Source organism: Xenopus laevis, chromosome 4L (assembly GCF_017654675.1).
Source record: "Xenopus laevis strain J_2021 chromosome 4L, Xenopus_laevis_v10.1, whole genome shotgun sequence".
Taxonomy (NCBI): Eukaryota; Metazoa; Chordata; class Amphibia; order Anura; family Pipidae; genus Xenopus; species Xenopus laevis.
The window spans coordinates 31,434,925-31,453,488 of record NC_054377.1 but is presented as its reverse complement, the minus strand read 5'-3'; the positions used below and the strand labels follow the sequence as shown (position 1 = coordinate 31,453,488).

General features: G+C 40.0%; 1 protein-coding gene across 1 annotated transcript; it reads right to left on the bottom strand.

The window, feature by feature from the left end:
- Positions 1-463: 463 nt before the first annotated feature.
- On the bottom strand, positions 464-6,056 carry znrd2.L (zinc ribbon domain containing 2 L homeolog). Its single transcript, NM_001092441.1, has 5 exons — positions 5,983-6,056; positions 3,663-3,730; positions 2,074-2,225; positions 1,902-1,986; positions 464-1,142 (listed from the first exon to the last, which is right to left on the bottom strand). The coding sequence occupies exons 2-5, from the start codon at positions 3,673-3,675 to the stop codon at positions 823-825; spliced, it is 570 nt and encodes a 189-aa protein (NP_001085910.1). The 5' UTR covers positions 3,676-3,730; positions 5,983-6,056; the 3' UTR covers positions 464-822.
- Between the last annotated feature and the right edge of the window lie 12,508 nt (positions 6,057-18,564).

Here is an 18,564-nt window from a genome sequence, read left to right as displayed (position 1 = left end):
AAATGCTGATTTGAATTGAAGAACATTTTTTATGCATAGCCCGCCTTAGCGCCCAGAGAATCAGGTTTTTAAAACATTTTTTTTTTATAGTCATCTTCTTTCAGATACACTAGTCAGGAAGCCCTGGAGAGCACAGGATGCAGATAGGTCCAGTTCATACCACATGCCCTAAATACATGGCTGTCTTGTGTTCACAGTTTAACTTGCACCCTGCATCTTCAGCTAAATCCAGCAAAAGGTGCAGGCTGAAATCAAATCACTTGAAATCAGAATTTAGTTGTGTAGAGGCTAGAAAGTAGTCTCCCTTTTGAAACAATATAATGCATTCAAGATTATCTGTGATGAAAATTAAAGCAGAAGCTGTTCCACTGTGGCTTTTGTGCTTGTAACATGACACTCTATGTTAGTGGGCACTTTCCTATCACTGCTGTAAACCAACTTAAAAACTTCATCAAACCATAAATGCTTTGTCCTCTGGTGAGGACCTCTTTAAATGCCTTTATTGATCTATGCAGCAATTTTTGCAAACACTGAATGCAATTTATCTGTTTTTAAACAAAGGAAAACGTCATTAACACTTATAAATTAAATCCCCTTTTCATTCACTTTAAGGTCAACTAAAGCACAGTGAAAGAACATGTTATTGGACACTTTCTTTGCACAGCAAGCATTCTAAAACCCGGTGATGCTGAACATAAAATAGCGATTGGTCAGCATTGTCTCAGTTACAAGAAATACCATTTACGAACTACTGTAACAGCTTATTTTAGTGAAATAGAAGCATTTTGGGTAGATGGAATAGGCAATTGAATTATATGTCCTTCAGTGATGGAGGTCACGGAGAAACCGCAAACTCTGTGCACAAGAACCAATAAGTGCACAAAGCTGTGAGCTATACTCAACAGAGGAGGCTGCTTGGAGCTGTTGAGATGCCCAGCAAAGCTTGTCCAATACAGCACTTTCGGCCAATGGGATGGCATCAGTGTTTGGCAAGATAGGATCAGACTTGATTGGAGGGGAGTCAGACTTTGGTTTTGGCACTGAAACCGATTGAACTTCATGGGCAGGAGGATTTTCCTGGCAAGGCTGGAGAGACAGTTGATGCTCTCGCACCTGAGACAGAGCTGCCTGATGGTTGAGGACTGGAATTAGAACAGAAAAGAAAATTACAAATATGTGCAAGAAGGATATTTAGAAATGTAGAAGTGCATTACCTTAAAACAGACTTAACATTGTAAATGAGCACTTGCAAAATAAAACAAGTTAAAACGTAATAGTATTTATAAGCAAAGAGAGATTAAAATATTTAAAATGTGAATGTATACTAGCATCCTGTATAGGCTTAAATGGGAAATACCTGCATTTTATGTTGTAGAGCTCTTTCTGCTGGTTAGAATGAAGAGACTAAACAAAGTCTCCCCTACATATACCACACGCATTACTTTAAAAAAATTTCACATTCATTTAGTAACAAACTTCCCTTTATGAAACAGTTCAATAGGAGGGTATAGATTGAGGGTAATGGCACACTGTCACATATAAGAAATTGACTGGAACCCCTAAGGGTTGCACTGAATGTACAATTATAACCTGAAGACACAGTGGTGTTTTCAGCCGAATATTGCCCATACAGAGTAAATGTTTCCCAATAATATCAGTGGTACAAGGAGAGCCCATTATAGAAACTTGTGTGCCAAAGCCTTTGAAGCGGAGAGGCCTAGGTCATGAATTATTTGTGAGAAGGCAATTCATTTCAACAGACAAAGGAACCGAAGGTCAAAGATAACAGTGCAACTTCACATAACTAAGAAAATATATATATATATATCAGAAACAGATAAAGAGCCAAAGTTCGTACAGAAAGCATCAGAGAAATACATCATAGTTTTCTGAAAATTTACCTGGATTGTCCTTTTCAGTATCAGAATCAAGCTCTTGACAAGAGATGCACAGTAGTTTCTTATGTCTGTCTTGTAGTAATATAGTCTGCAAAGAGAAAAATGGTTAGGAGTTATTTTGAAATTTTTCAAAAAAAATCTATGGCTCTTGCTTTTGTAGCAACGGTTGACTTACCCCACATGATTCACAGCTGTCTCCAAGCATTCTGTACCCTTTAAGTAAATAATCTCCCATTAGACGACTGATTCGGTCCTGGTGCTCTCGCTGTGCTCTCAGAATCTTCAATTCAGATTCAGAGGGAGGAGACCAGGAATCATCATCATCTCCTGAAAAGAGACCCAAATAAAAAAAATGTAGAAGACAAACTCAAATCACATTCAACAGATTTGAAAAAGACATTTTAGAATTTTCATAACTAAGAGCATGTGCAGTTAAAGCCGATTCCTGAGTAGGCCCAAATTCGCATTCTCCCGCAGGCTTAGTGTTGGCGAAGAACCTTGAAGAGAATGCATATGGTCAGAAGATGGTGCAGGGGAACGCCAATGTGCTGGTCTGCATTTTAGGCTCAGGTTTTTTTTCAGGGGCACCTTTAGACAAATTACCTGTATGGGGAGGGAGAGGTGAGTGGGGCAATGGAAGGCACTTAAGGGGGGCTGTTGCTACTGGGGGGGTTAGTTCTCCATTAAATGTGATCATCATTTATCTATATAGTGCCAGCAAACAGGGGTCTTAACTTAACAGACAAGGGTTACAGAATTAAATATAGACTAAGGGCCCTGCTCACAACAGCTTACATGTTTATTTCAGCTATCCTTCGTGAACAGCTATCTGGTTGCTATGGTTCAGTTTACCCTAGCAACCAGGGCGGACTGAATGAGATACTCGGAGATTAATAGAGAGGACTTCAATAGAAAGATAAGTAACATAAATAAACAACCAGAATACAATTGTAGATTGTATTTACAGAGCAATTGCTTTACAGAGTAATAGGTCTTCTGGCTGCTAGGGTCAGTGAGCCCCATTTGCAAGCAGGAAAAAGGCAGAAGAGAAAAGCAAATACTTTTAGAAAATAAACATCAATTAAAAGGTTGTTCAGAATAGGACTTTCTATAACATACTAAAAGTTAACCCAAATGAGCCATAGGCCTTACGTCACTTGAATACCTGCATTCTACTAGGTACCTAAAATCCTAAGAGCTATTTTGCTCAATAATTTACTCATACCATGCTAATACTAAGCATATGTCCCCTATCTGACCCTGCCCTGTATCTGAAGGGCACTGTCTTTATCACCTGTACATGTGAGGATCTGTATTTTGTCTGTATGTTTGAAGTGCACATCTTTCTATTGTACAGCACAGTAGAATGTTGGCAATATGAGTCAATAATAAGGAGCTGCACTAGGGTAGGGACTATTAAGACTTATTAAACTCTATGGAATGTGTAATAGCTGTACAATAAATAATAATTTGTATTACTTTACTTCACCTGTTAATCTTAAAAAAAAAAAAAGTCTATCCTCTTGCTATCAATTGATACGAAAAATACTCTTTAATACTGGTAAGCACTTGTAATCGCATGACAAAACAAGGAAGTAAAAAATGCAAATTAAGATTCAGATTCGGTTCGGTATTCGCCCGAATCTTTCGCAAAGTATTCAGGGGTTCGGCCGAATCCAAAATAATGGATTCAGTGCATCCCTACAAAGTAATAAAAACAAAGTTGATAACTTTAACCTACAAATGTAGGATTTCATAACTCACCCTGTAAAGCCATGGAAGGAGCTAGTTCCTGGTTCAGGGCCGTGTGGTACCAAATGAGAACAAAAGTCCTGGAAGAGATGCACAAAAAAAAAAGCAATATAAAATAATCACAGCTACAAAAAATACTTGCAAATTAGTGTACTGGATTCAAAGAGTTAATTTTCCTACTGGCTCAGGATATCCTACAGTTACCTATGTTCTTTGGGAGGAAATATCTTTTTTTGACCCAAGGGTGTTATGAAAAGTTACTGTCCATAGTTATTATAAAATGAATGGAGCACAAGGTTCACCACCTGTGACCAGGGGTGTATGCTGCTGGGAAGCAGAAGTCACGTAAACAATCAGTGCTCTAAGGGGAACCCAACACATAGTAAAATCAGGAAGTAGTGATGATGTGAACAAGGTAGAGGTACAGGACGTTTATCCAGAAAGCTTGGGACCTGGGTTTTTCTGGATAATTCCATTTCCACAATTTCGATCTTCATACCTTAAGTCTACTAGAAAATCATGTAAACAGTAAATAAACCCAATAGGCTGGTTTTGCTTCCAATAGGGATTAATTATATCTTAGTTTGGATCAAGTACAAGGTACTGTTTTATTATTACAGAGAAAAGGGGAATCGTTTTTAAAAATTTGGATCAGTTGGATAAAAGTCTGTGGGACACGGCCCTTCCTTGATTCTGAGCTTTCTAAATAACAGGTTTCTGGATAACGGATACCATACCTGTATAAGAAAGTGATAGTATAGCTCCTGTGACGGTGCAACTCACCTCCAGTGAGGACAGAAAGACTAGTGGTAGCTCTCTTCTATATGGACAGTGACTCAGTCCAGATTTACTCCGGAGAGGCTTCCACTGCAAGGTATCCAAACCAGGAGCAAGTATTTCTCTACTGGTGCCCTTAAAGTGATACTGACACTAACTCTTCAAAATATTAAAGGGGAACTCCGGCTTCCAAACCAAAATTTGATGAAGAGGCCCACATAACACAGAAACCCCTTATATACCCATCACAGTTACCTGTTTCTTCAAAAAGTATGAATAAATGCCATTTTCTATGCTGCAATCCAGCTGGTTAACAGTTCTTCTCTTTCTGTATCATTTGAAACCCTTGCAGCGAAGGAGGGACTAAAACACTGATTTTACAAATTGTAACACCTTCTCCACAGCTTACAGACAGGAACTACATAACCCACAATGCATTGCACTATGATGTTCCGTTACTTATTGAAATCACGTGTGCAGGGAATTGACGTGTTTGGAGGATGCAGGCTGAGGACAGATGGCTGCTGATACAAAGTAACAATAGTCAACCAGCTCAGCAAAGGGGCTAGGCTTAGGGAATGATCAGAAACCATTAAAAATCATCAAGACTGCATATTTTTTAACTGATGTATATTGCAAAGTTGATTGAAATTATCTTTACTTTTCAAAAAGCTTAAGTTATGTTTTTGTGGAGTTCCCTTTTAATAAAGTTTATTGCTTTAAAGTTTGCTTTTGTAAGTAATTATTACTTGAAATTCTTAAACCTGACTGTCTTGCCAACCTGACTTTCCTTTCTCAACTGGTCAGTTACACCTTCTAATGCAAACCGACTACTGCTAAACAAATATGGCAGCTCCCTCACAGAGAAACATGGGGGGGGGGTCGGACAGGTAATGTAAAAACATCAGGCAGTACTTTGATGGCATAAAAAGTACTGCCTGATGTTTTTACATTACCTGTCCAAATTATAAATAGCATGCAAACACAATGTTATGATAGATGTAAAGAAAAATTCTGGTGTCAGTAGCTTTTTAACCCTTCCAAGTCCTATATTCTACATGATACCTGTGCCTGCATCTTATGTGAATGCCACTACATTGGCAAACTAACGCATACCTGTACTACAGGGGTACTTCATTTATGCTAAACATCTACTTCATGGTAAGAACCACTGGCACCTTTTTGTTCACAGCATTTAAGTTGTAGTTCAACTGCACCACCCTTTCGTCCAATCACCACCACCAGGGTCACAAATGTAAGTGTTCTGCCTGGGAACAGATACAAGTGTAATCTTGGCCACTGTTGTGAAACCAAACAATGCACCCCTACCCGCCCTGCTCAGAGAAAATCGAATGTACAGCCATTAAATAATATATTTCATACAGACAGGGATCTACCATGACCATGTCTATATAGCACTAGGCAATGCCCTGGCAAACATTCCAAATGCTGCATGACATTGCCATAAGCAAATTCAAATCCTGCTGTACAAATAGATCAGTCCCAGACAAAATGTAATAATTATCAGCAATTCATAATATACTTATCAACCAACCGGTAGTTGTGGCGTTTCAGCAGAGCAGGAGAGACACACCACCTAGCTAGCAGCACCACATGCGTATCTATCACCCACAACCTTAGTCAGGAGTGACATCATCAGTGAGTGACCGGTATAAGAAGGCTCAACTCTCATTGGTTATAGCATATTTCAATCACCAGTTCTTTCCTTTTTTTTTTTTTTGATTCTTCAAGCAGTTATACTGTATACTTCCGACCTCTAGTGGTCAAAGTTTGCAAATTCAAGACCCATCATACCAAACTGCATGACTAGATACACACGGATAATCTCTATGTAGTACATAATAATTTGGCATACATGACTGATATTCATTGTAAAATAAGCCAATGTGAGCCATTAATCCACAGAGGACTTACTCCAAGTGTCCATGCTTTGGAAGTTTCAAAATGCAAACATTATTGGATCAAAGTGAAGCTAATAAAACTAGGCCATTCCACCAGTGTCTTCAGTGTCAGGCTGGGGTGTCCATAGGGCTGCTCAGAACTTTGCCTCAGGCAGCAGTGAACAGCCAGTTACTAGGGGTGGGAAAAGCCGCCTCTGGTAACTAAGAGCCACCTTAATGTTTTTTTGTTTTTTTTTTAAATAAAAGTTTGCATCTGCTAGTGCCAAGAACACAATAGCACTCTCTGCATTAGTGATGCACCCCCTTCCCTTGACCAGCTTTGAAGCTGGCACCAGGCCTGGACTGGCAATCTGTGAGTTCTGGCAAATGCCAGATGGGCTGCTATAAAGTGCCATAGAAAGTCAGTATTTAGTGGGCTGGTGGGGGCTGTTTGGGCCTCTGTGTGGGCTGATTGGGCCTCTGTATACCTGAAATGTCAGGGCCTATTTTAATTCTCAGTCTGGACCTGGCTGGCACCAACATTCACCCCCTCACACCAACCCTCACCCCCCACCAAATTGATTGAAACGCAGCCTGCTCCACTGGGGACTGAATCTCCTGCCCAGTGTAAATGCAGCCAGCATACCCAGGACAGATTCGTAGATATGTGTCATGGGATACAACAGCTAAATAACAAATTGTGGACCATGTACCTAAAATACTTAGAGGTGGAGATTGGATAAAAATACTATTAAGAAAGGAAGCAATGTGGATCAGGAAGTTAGAGACCCTTACTCCCCATGGGTTAAATAGGGAATATGACCGACAGGCAATCTTTCATATGTAATTGTTTTTAATGTGCTTTTAATACTTGTGTTTTACAGATATCTTATTGTTCTTGAATACATATAGATTTATAAAAAGATAACAAGATATTCTGTAACACTGTGCAATATTGTACTATCTTCGTATCTTTTTTTTAAAAAAATGGTGATAAGCATTGTAACAAAGTATAAATGATGATAAGGCCAACAAATGGCATAATGCTTTCTGTCTATAAAAGGAAGTAATTATGTAGCAGTTGGTAAGCTTGAGAAAAGGCCAAACAAGGCCTGAAACGTCACTGTATGCTGTATTGTTGCCATGTGTATCGAATAAAGGCTTTTTATTTTAAACACGGACCGGTGCTGTGCCTCAAGTATTTCATACCCAAGGCAGATTCTGTCCACTAAATTGCCTGAGGTGGTTAATCTGCAATCCCACTCCCCCCTTGCTCCCCAGCAATTACCTCTCTTTAGCCAGAGCAGGTCTGCATCGCTAGTGCAGAAGACCTAACTTTTCTCTTAATAACTGAAAATCCAGCTATTCAGGTTACCAGGAGTTGCTTTTTGCCAACCCTTGTGGGTTGCTTTCACCTTAGGTGAGTTTCTCAACTCGCCTCATGGTGGCAGCACCCGAAGCATCTTTCCATCCAAGGTAGGGTTGCCACCTAGACAGTATTTTACCAGCCTGGCCAGTAAAAGTGATGGTTGATCCCAATGTTATTAATAGGGAAAAAAGATAAATATATAGGAAGGCCGGTATTTTTTTCCAGAAAAGGTGGCAACCCTAATCCTAGGACCTGACCTTTGTGGCCTCAAAAATTCAGGCCTGCCTACAGAAGAATGGGATCTGAAAGTTCAGAATTAGAGGAGGGCCATCTCCCATAGAGCCCAGTTCAGGTAAAAAAAAAAAGTTGTCTCTGTAATAATAAAACAGTACCTTATACTTGATGGTAACTAAGCTGCAAGAAGCCATACTGGTGGCAAAAAAAATGCTATTGGGTATATTTAATGTTTAAATGCTTTTCCTGATCCAAAATCCAGGAAACCCTTTTATCTGGAAAACTCCAGGTGATGATTTTGTGTGCATTCTTGTAGTTATGATTATTTATATTTAGTAAAGATGTTATTGTATATTGATTGAATCAAAGGTGTGTGGCTCTCATAGGGGGGTTGGTGCAGTGTGTGCATGTGTATATGGCCGCTGGCAGGTTGATGCAGCCGGTAGTGCCGTTGTGTATGTGTGGCCATTGGGAGATTATGGCAGCATGTGGCAGAGTCGGACCAAGGAGCACTGGCATCCCAATGCAAGGGCAGCAATCTGTGCCCTGCCCCCAGGATGGGTGCAGTTGAATACATGGGTTGCAGAGCATGTGGGACAGAAGTGGAATAGTTTTTAAGGTTATCAGTGCAGTAGTAGATATTTTAGAAGGGACTGTGATTGATAATCAGATTTGGACAATAACACAGCATCTCCCCAGTTTCCTGAAGCTCGTGTCCTGAATAGATTTTTTTTTTTTTTTTTTTTAAAAAGAGCCCTATACTATATTGGAGTCACACAAAACCTATTTAAATCAACCAGTATTACCTGGCATTTACACAATTCTTCCCTCAACACTGTAACTGAGCCTTCCAGTATTATACCACCATTTTGGCAACGCTCTATACTGTATAAGAGGGGGTGGTCCCCTGCAGCTGGAGTGGTGAGCATTTTAGGTGATGGCCCTGATGTGCCCCAGATACTTTGATTCAAGACTGTTGTTTTCCTTATACGTTATATGAAGCCATACCTTATGATCATGCAATTAACCACTGCAAACAGTTAATGGGGTTATTTATAATGGCTTTCAAACTAAAGCCTAAAATTGCTAGGCCTGGCATAACACAATAGTGGGACTTACTTTAAGCAGGGAAGTAGTTTCAGTGTAAAAGTGGTATAAAAATGATCTGTAACGTGTGTTCAACTTTTACGTTCAACTCCACGTCCCCATAAAATTAATAAAACACTTTATAAACTTGTGATTTTGAATACAGTGTGTTCTGATGAATTTTATTCAGATTTATATAGTGCATACCCACTAAAGATGCACTGTGCTGTTGGGTGGTCAGATGAATCGGATTGGGGAGTTTATAGAGAAACTATCTCAAAAATGTAATATAAGCTTCATCATACTGAAATAAGAAATGTTCTAAATATAATCAATTGAAATTTCAGACCAGTTTCTGAAATAATCCAGTTACTCTTCCCTATTCCCCTTTCTTTCTTGATTCATTCTTTATGCAAAAGATATGAGTCTGATTTTTATTGAAAGTTAGGTCTATCATAACCTTTGGGGACTCCCTTTGCCTAAACAATGTATTAAGAGCCCATTATTTTAAAACACCATATTAAATTTATATATGTGAGTTATTAAATTTACAAGACACGTATCAATTCATTCACCCTGAAACTAAAGATAACAAATTTTATTTAGGAGCACACAAAACACATTCCAGCCTAGACTAAATTTTTCTTTCAAATACCCAACTCTCCAACATAATTACAGCTAAAATTGGCAACATTGGTACAATGTAACAGGTACAATGCAAGGTGGAAGATAAACAAAAGTCCATTTACCAGGGCAGGGATCAGAGGCAGGCGACTAATCAAAGTCAATTAAACAGGCCGAAGGTCTGGACAGGTAGCAAGTAAGGTAAATCAGGCTGAAAAATAGGCAGGGATCAGGAACAGGGGCACAGGAGCAAGTCAATGACTCAGACCAGGAACCATGAATCAAAGGAAGGAACAAAACAGGAACTTGGCAGGGAACAAGCAGGAACAATGGCGTAATGGGCTGGATCGGGCTTGTGGTCTACAATGATCAAGCAACTGGGAGTTGCAGGCTTATAAAGGCCCCTGATTGCTTGATCAATAACAGATGAGATAATGAAATCGGGATCCTCGGAGGAGGGCCCTGTGTGGCAAGGAATGTAGAAACCAGTTCTGGAAACAGAGAGCATTATTGTAATATCCTCTAGCAGCTCACTGGGGTAATGTAGGAGAATATAATCACAGTGACCAGAGTTTGATTACTGGCAGATCCTGATGCACTTTATTAGATAAAAATATAACTGTACTAACAGACAATGACAAAAACAGATTCACTATGGACATGTTATGACACCAAAACCAACTGCACAAATCTATAGACAGATTAGACCTTTTTTATAGACTATGACAAACCTATCTAACTTGATGTTGATAATCCCACAAACAAACGCACAAGACATTCTCCAATACCACAAACACATCAGGAAATGTCTCCCAGCCAGTAAATATCAGGAAATGTCCTTACAAATCTTACATCATTCGTACCTGACACCACTTCAAAGATTTCACATAGGCATGGGCGCCTCAGACAGTTGCTTGATATGTGGTAACCCTACAACAAAAACTCCATTACATCTTTCATCATGATTGGATAAAAACATTGACAAATAAGGAAAAACACACAAAAATGTTTTTTTGACATCTGGCTCACTTACGTGAACACCTTACCACTGACAACCCGACATTTAACAATACTTCTCATTCAACATACTACATGATACGAAACAAATTGGACCAGTTCAGGAGACAGAACAAGCACTTACTAATGATGATATCTCAAGACAATCACTTAGGGTTGGGGAAGATGAGCAGATTCGGGGAGATTTAGTTGCCTGGCGACTAATCGCCTCTTCTGCATGGCGACAATCTCCCAGAACTGCCTTCCGTCTGCCTTCCATCTGCTTGAATGAAGAATCACTTGCGCTAATAGATGCCTCCTCATGAGGCAACTTCGGGCAACTTTGGAAATCGAATGCATTAGCGCGGGTGATTCTTCATCCCCAAGTGATTGTATTGACTTACCTGAAACCCCAGATCGGTGCTCCTATCAGCATAAAACTGCACCGGCCTTAGGTTATACCAGTGAGCATCATGGAGCGATCATCTTCTGTCTTCCTCCTTCCTCGCGCAGCTGTGCAGTAGAACCAAAAGCTGAAATTTAAGTAAAAAGTCAGCTATTTCGTTCAACTGAGCATGCGTTTGCCCCGGGAAATTTGAAGAAAGAAGAAGACAGAAGAGGATCGCTTTGTGGTGTTCACTAGTATAACCCCGGGCCGATGCAGTTGTCTGCTGATAGGAGCACCGGCCCGGGGTTTCAGGTAAGTCAGTACAGGTAAAGAATGCTGTACCGTGTTAGCCAGTAAAAATGTTGCAGGGCCCTCATCACTCCATAAAGGAGTTAAGAATTTTGGTTCTTAAGGGCAATTTTAAAACAGATAATGAAAGAAAGGTGTGGTAATACAAATTAATGGAATGGACTAAACCTGGGCCTTGGATTTATGGCTAATTATGTGGACTAAGAAAGGACTGTACCAGGTCAGAAATACCAACATGTCTGGATATGGACTAAGAGATCAAATGGAATTTCTTTGATTCTACACTCCAATAATTCAGCCCTAATTTATACTCAGCCTCTTTGACCCACATTATCTTGTACCTTATCTGCTTGTCTCTTGCAGATCCCCTCGTAAATGACTTTGACACCTTACACATAGATATTCCTTTTTTGTCGGTCATTTGACCTATGAGCTGAAAGTTGTATATATACCAGAGAACACCACAGCTTCATTGTAATCCACTTGAAAAAGGAACTAAAATGTTCTGATACTCCCACTTTTCTAGTTTTTCTTTCTACACTGTACATATTAATAATGAAATCAATAAAAAGCTAAGTTTAAAGGGATTGTTCACCTTAAAATTAATTTTTAGTATGATGTATACAGTAGAGTGATATTCTGAGAAAATTTGGATTTGGTTTTCATTTTGAAAGGCCAGTTGAAAAGTTGCTAAGAATTAGCTATTCTATAACATACTAAAAATTAACTTAAAGGTGATACACTCCTTTAATATAAATTAAATGATTTCATATTTGGAAATCCAGCATAGTGAAATTTCAGTATAGCAATAATAAAAAAAACATACAAAAAGATGGCTGCTTCACCATCTTATCTTTAAAAGAATCATCTAAATCATTTAAGTAGTGATATATTGCAATGCTAGCTGTGCCCACAAGATGGCACGTGAAGGTGTTAGATATTTTACATTTTGCTTGCTTCTATGGGCAAAAAACCTCAGGAATATGGTTAATATTAGCATTTATTTTGCTGTCAGGGATGCATGCTTTCCCTGAAGCATTTATCAAATATCACTCTTTGATTGGCGTATTACCTTTAAAGGGTAATTCACCTTAAAGGAAAATTATACCCCCAAAATGAATACTTGAGTAAGAGATAGTTTATATCAAATTAAGTGGCATATTAAGTAATCTTATCAAACTGGAATATATATTTAAGTAAATCTTGCCCTTTTACGTCTCTTGCCTTGAACCGCCATTTTGTGATTGTCTATGTGCTGCCTCAGAGATCACCTGACCAGAAATACTACAACTCTAACTGCAACAGGCAAAAGACAGAACTCTGTCTGTTAAGTGGCTCACGTGACCTAACAAGTATAGTTTGTTTCGTATGTCTGTGTGCACCGTGAATCATACGATCCCAGGGGGCTGCCCTTATTTTTTTAAAAGGGCAGTTTTCTATTTATGATTACCCAATGGCACATACTACTAAAAAAGTATATTATTATGAAAATGGTTTATTTACATGAAGCAGGGTTTTACATATGAGCTGTTTTATGCAATATCTTTTTATAGAGACATACATTGTTTGAGGGGTATAGTTCTCCTTTAAGTTAACCTTCTGTATGTTATAGAATGTTCTGTTCTTAGCAAATTTTCATTTGGTCTTAATTTGCTTAATTTTTCCACCATTATTTGCCCTTCTCTCTTGGCAATTTCCAGCTTTCAAATTGGGGTTACCCGGCAGCTAAAACAACAATTGCTCTGAGAGGCTACACGTTTATAGTGTTTGATACTTTTTGTCACATAGATAGCACTTCAGAGGCACATATATATGTGTCTATAAGGGGGTTACACACAGCATTCAGTATCTCGCTCACCATTTGCACAGGTTAGGAGCAGAATCATACTCCATGTACTGTATACTTCAAATCAAAGCAGCGGCGTAACTTGATCTTGGGAGAGCATGGGGTCTGCTGCATCATAGTCCCCTCAGTAGATTTTTTAGGCAGGGTGCCCAACACTACCAAGTTATGCCACTGCTTCAAAGGGAGTTTGAAGCTAAAATCTGTCAACCACACTCAGTTATGACCAGGGCTGTTTCAAGCGTCAGTGCCCCGAAACATTTGCTGGGATCTCACTTAAAATAAAAATGAAAAGGATTTGAATTTGCAGAAGCATTGTAGTGAGTGTGCCTTTGTTTCTATTTTGTTTGTGGCAGGCTACCAATTTGATGCCATTCCCCTTGCTTACTATTTTCAGGTTGGAGTGGGACGAGGTGAGGCATCGCTAGTATAGAGAGAGCAATAGTGATCTTGCCGCTAGAACAGCAGAAATTCTGATGTAAAAATTAAGTTGCCAGGAGTGGCTTTTAGCCATCCTTGGAAACTTGTGGGCTGCTGTCACCTGGCGGTTGGGCTGCCTAGGGCACCCGGTAGGCCTGGCCTGCCACACCCACATCACCAGTCTCTCTACAGAAGCCACAACCACCCCCCATCCCCTGAGTACCTTACTTTTAACTCATTGTGGCCGCAATGGGGCCAGGGGGCTGGTAAAGGTGCAGCGCCCAGGGTTTCTGGCACTGAGCTGGTCTGGCTCGTCGGGGCTCATCAGGTTTTTCCCTGTGTCCTGTTAGCCCAGCCCAACTCTGCTTCTGTGGCCTGTATTGTTTTAATCACGGTCCACAATGCAATTTCAGTCAGTGAGGGGGCACTCCGTGGTCAGTGTTGACAAGCACCTTAACACGTGAGGTACATGTCATCAAAGTGCAAATTCTAAATAAGCCTGATCTGGACACGAGCAGGATTTGATGTTACCACTGTGCATGGCATCAGCAGGGTCCTTAGTGCAAAAAAGGCATCAATTGGCCATTTTTTTGCACTTTGCCCATTGTGGAGTGCAGACACTTTTTCTCTTTTTTAAATCTAGTACGACCTGTGTTAAACCATACTAGATCAAAAAGGGGCAGGTGCCAATAAACTTTGGAAGGCACAAGACACGCTTGCCCAGAAGGTGTAGACCCTGAGAGAAGATTCAAAATGGCAGCATCAAAAAGTAGTGTAGTTAGAGAATGAATTGTTGCCAACAAGTATTAGTAAGCATATTTGGAGTCACCATGACACAGTTCAGTTTCCATTGTATTGGCAACAATTTCTTAAAAGGAGTCCCTTTGTCCTTTAAAGGGCTCTGGTCAACCTGATGTTTTTTACCCCACCAGAGGTGCAGGCTAATAGAGCCGTGGATAGGATCCCTGCCTGCTCCACAGCAGAAAGCCAGGGCCCCAAAAGGGCGTTGGTGAACACTGGAGTTAGTAGGGCTCTCTTACTACACCTAAGGGGTAGGTCCTGGCAGTTACGGCCTTCCTTACACAACTGAGCCGTAACAATACCCAAAACTGTATACACTGTTATTGATGCACAATGAATTACTTGCTCCATAGAGCATAGGGTTGCCACCTTTTAAAAAATTCGGGCGGGCCGTGACGTCAAAGGGGCTGGGGCTGCGCCACGGACGCCAAAAGAAAAGCTAAATCCAAAGGAATTGGGGGCAGGCCGAGGGCTCTTTTAATCGTATTACAAATTTACCGGCAGCTACATTGGCGGTTAATTTGTCATACCGGCCCCGGCCTTGGCAGGTATTTTACGTAAGTGCTATTTTTAGGAATCGTTTAGGAACCGGCTAGGCCGGTAAAATACCAGCCGGGTGGCAAACCTAATAGAGCATAAAATGGAAATTTTGTATCTGAGGCACAGGGAGATAAGGCAGCTTGCTGAAGGATAGATGGAATTCACCACGGGATTGTCACCAGGAATGCAAAAAAAGTCCCCACAATGTATAACAGTGAAACACAGGAAATGTTCAGTACACTGTAGATAATAATTAGAGCTTATAAATTTATATTATCCAGCAAGAAATTCCAATTTGAATATAATATTGTAAAAAGAAAAGCTAATTCACTAATCTATCCATGGACGATTCCTAAAAATAGCACTTCCGTATTCCAGGGCTACTTGCCTAAAGTTCTCTCTATAGGCTTTTTATGCACCTCTTTCTTTTATTGTATTCCCATCCCCCCTTTCAAATTTTCTTTTCCTCCTACTCTCTCTTTCTCATTCTGTCTCTGCACGTCTCTTGTAATTATGTTAATTTCAGGTCATTTTCGCCCCCTCACAGCAAAGTGAGAATAATAATAGAGGGAAAGAGAGAAAGGAGGGGTGAGATAAAGTTGAAGGAAGGGAGAATGAATGAAGACAAAAGAGAAAAAGGAAGGACAGATATGAAAAGAGAGGCAGAAAAGCGTGTGAGACTGTCCCTTCTGGATAGAGATCAGTGTCACAGCTTATGAATCTATCATTTGTCACCTCCCCCCAAGCAACGAATATCAGGAGAGGAGCACCAGCTGCTCATATGCTGCTATATTAGCAAAGGCTGTAGCTGTACCAGCTTTCACATCTAACTGGCATCTCCTGCAGCAGCAGTGTCTGCCTCTGTTCTGTACATACTGTACCTATTGCACAAAGATGGATCAGGAACAGAACAAACTTAGGCACACAGAAAAGCAAACCATCAAGGAGCCACAAAAACTAAACATAAATGAGTGTACTAAACCTGCATTGTGTAACAACCATGTCTATATATGCTCCCACAGACAGAAATGAACCTCAGTAGGAAAAGTGTTGCCCTTTAGCATAAGATTAATTATGCTTATACAGCTATGGGATCTATTATCTCGAATTGCTGGAAACATGGGATTTTTTGGATTAAGAGTCTCTCTGTGATATGGAGCACCATTCCTAAAGGCTATTAATTTTAATTTTTAATTTTATTTTTAAAAAAACCAACAGAATTGGTTTGCCTCTGGTATGGATATATGTTATGTGTTACTTTCAGTTAACATCTTCTCCGTTACAGGAAAAAAGGAAACCAGTCCAAAAAAATAAGAATTGTTTAAATAGGATCTATGGACAATGGAGCTATCTGAGTAATGGGTTTCTGGATAATAGTTTTCACACCTTTATTGCTCAAAAATGCTGTTTGAAGTTTTATGCAACATTGCAAACAATTGTCCTGTGATAATTGTATTTAAAGCCCTTTAGCATCCTTCAATATTCTGACTGATTGCACGTTGTGTGTAACAACGTACCCTGGTGGTCTAAGGGGGTGGTGGGGACCCCCGCTGCATGGTCCTTCCTCCTTTGGTGCCGGTTGTACCTAGGGTGTGCGCGGTGCGCACTTCCAGGGTTTACGCGCCGTGCATGTGATGTCATCACGTCCTTGGTGTGAAATTCAAGGTATTCAAAGGGGCTTTGGTCTTGTGATCATTGCCCGTTGTTAGGTCTAGCTTGTTTAGTTCCTGGGAATTGTGATTTTGTCTATTTGTATTCCGGTTTTGATCAATGCCCGTCTGACTCTTCTGAATTCTGCCAATCCTGACCTTTGCCTGCCTGACCATTCTGTGAACTCTGCCTGTGCTGACCTGGCCTGTCTGACTATACTTAAACTCCGTCTGTACCAACCCCGTCCTGCCTGACTATTCTTGAACTCTGCCTGTACCGACCCCGGCCTGCCTGACTCTGTTTTATCGTTTAATCCGTGAGAACCTGGTGTTGCCTTCCGTCCTAAACCTTGGAAATGAACGTGTTCATTCAGTACGCTTGCTTTGCTACTCTCAAGTTAAGAACTGACTCCCTGACTAGCCTAGCACTTGTTCTGAATTTAGGGTGCCCTATGTGACATTGCGACTGAACAAATTACCCTGGATATACTGTATGCTACAGGTATATGAGAATTTGAGGAACCTTACAAGTTCTGTAGAGTCATATATAATCACAAGAGCCATTACAAAAAACTATTCAAAATTGAAAATGCATGGACAGTTTGACACAATTCCTAAAAGTTACTTGCACCCAAACACTCTTCTTCAAGTACATGTTGGAGTGCCAAATCACCCACCCAGCTTGCAATCATGAATAAGCGTGCAAGTTCACTCACTGACACTAGGGAACCCTGGATTCGCAAACCCTGTGGTGGCAATTTCATGGCCCCTTTTGTGGGTTGCATCAATAAGCATTAACTCTAACACGTGTTGGAAATTATGCAATATTAACAAATATATAGGGAACATATAGGAAAAACTGGATGCTACTTTTGCTACTGGGCACGACTGGGCAATATTTATATAGCATGGTAGCGTACAAAGCTGTTCATTGTTTTTGTTTTTAGGGGTGCTATTATTTTGTGGTGGAGCTGAGATAAGCAGTGCATGTTACAATGTAGGTTTTTATAGAAAATGACCCCACTGGTTAAGGGACTAAGGACTAATCTGGAGTAGGTGGTTTGCAGTGCAACAGGAGAAAGGGGAAGGGTAATTGGTTGTTGGTAGACAATATCATATTATTCATTCCCCATGTACAGTCAGATGGACTGCAGGAAAATCAAACTTTAACTTGCACCTCTGTGGAAAAAAAACAAGATAAATAAAGATAATCATATGGGTAGCATACTGAGTGAAGCAAACAAGCAGAATAATGGATACAAGAGGAAAAGAATAAAGGATGTAGTCAAAATGATGAATGCCAAGGGGGCATTCAAAAGAGAAGCCTGGAGGATAAATGGAAAGGAGGCAGAAAAATGCAAGAGGATCATACAGATCATACAGGATCATCACAAGTTAAGAACTCAGAATTATGGCCACCTGGGGGAAGATAAGATAAGATAAAAGCATTGAAAATAAATGACATGGGAGGCATGCAAAATGATGGACATGGAGATTATACACAATGATGATCACAAGGGAACTATAAAGAATGAATGAAGCATGCAAAATGATGGACACAAGGGAAGAATGGTTGATTAAAAAAAGGTAAATGGCAATTAAATAATTGGCATAGTATGCATATTGATGGACAGAAGCATACATAAAAATGGTGAATTATCTCAATATAAAGGTACACAAAGGAAGATAAATTTGCAGCCGAATTTATTGATTTTATTGTGAATTTTGTGCTGACTGCGCAAAAAAGCAACATACCTTTGACTAACTGCCAGCAAAGTCTGCTTTGCATCTTGGCATCACACTTTACCTTCACATGTATGATTCACTGAGGTTTGTATGCATAAGTATAATGAAGTGTATTATAAGAAAACCAGATGGCACCAGTTATTGAGCACAAAGGTGGAAAGAAATAGCTCTGTTCCAGCAGTCTGCAATTTACCCTTTGCTGTGCTGAATGGGGTAACAAAGAATAGGCAG

Bases quoted from the DNA above. Each gene is read 5' to 3' on its own strand.
- znrd2.L (NM_001092441.1), bottom strand. The intron at 1,987-2,073 runs GTAAGTCAACCG...TTCTCTTTGCAG, and splicing joins ACAGCTGTGAATCATGTGGG to ACTATATTACTACAAGACAG. The intron at 1,143-1,901 runs GTAAATTTTCAG...TTCTAATTCCAG, and splicing joins TACTGAAAAGGACAATCCAG to TCCTCAACCATCAGGCAGCT.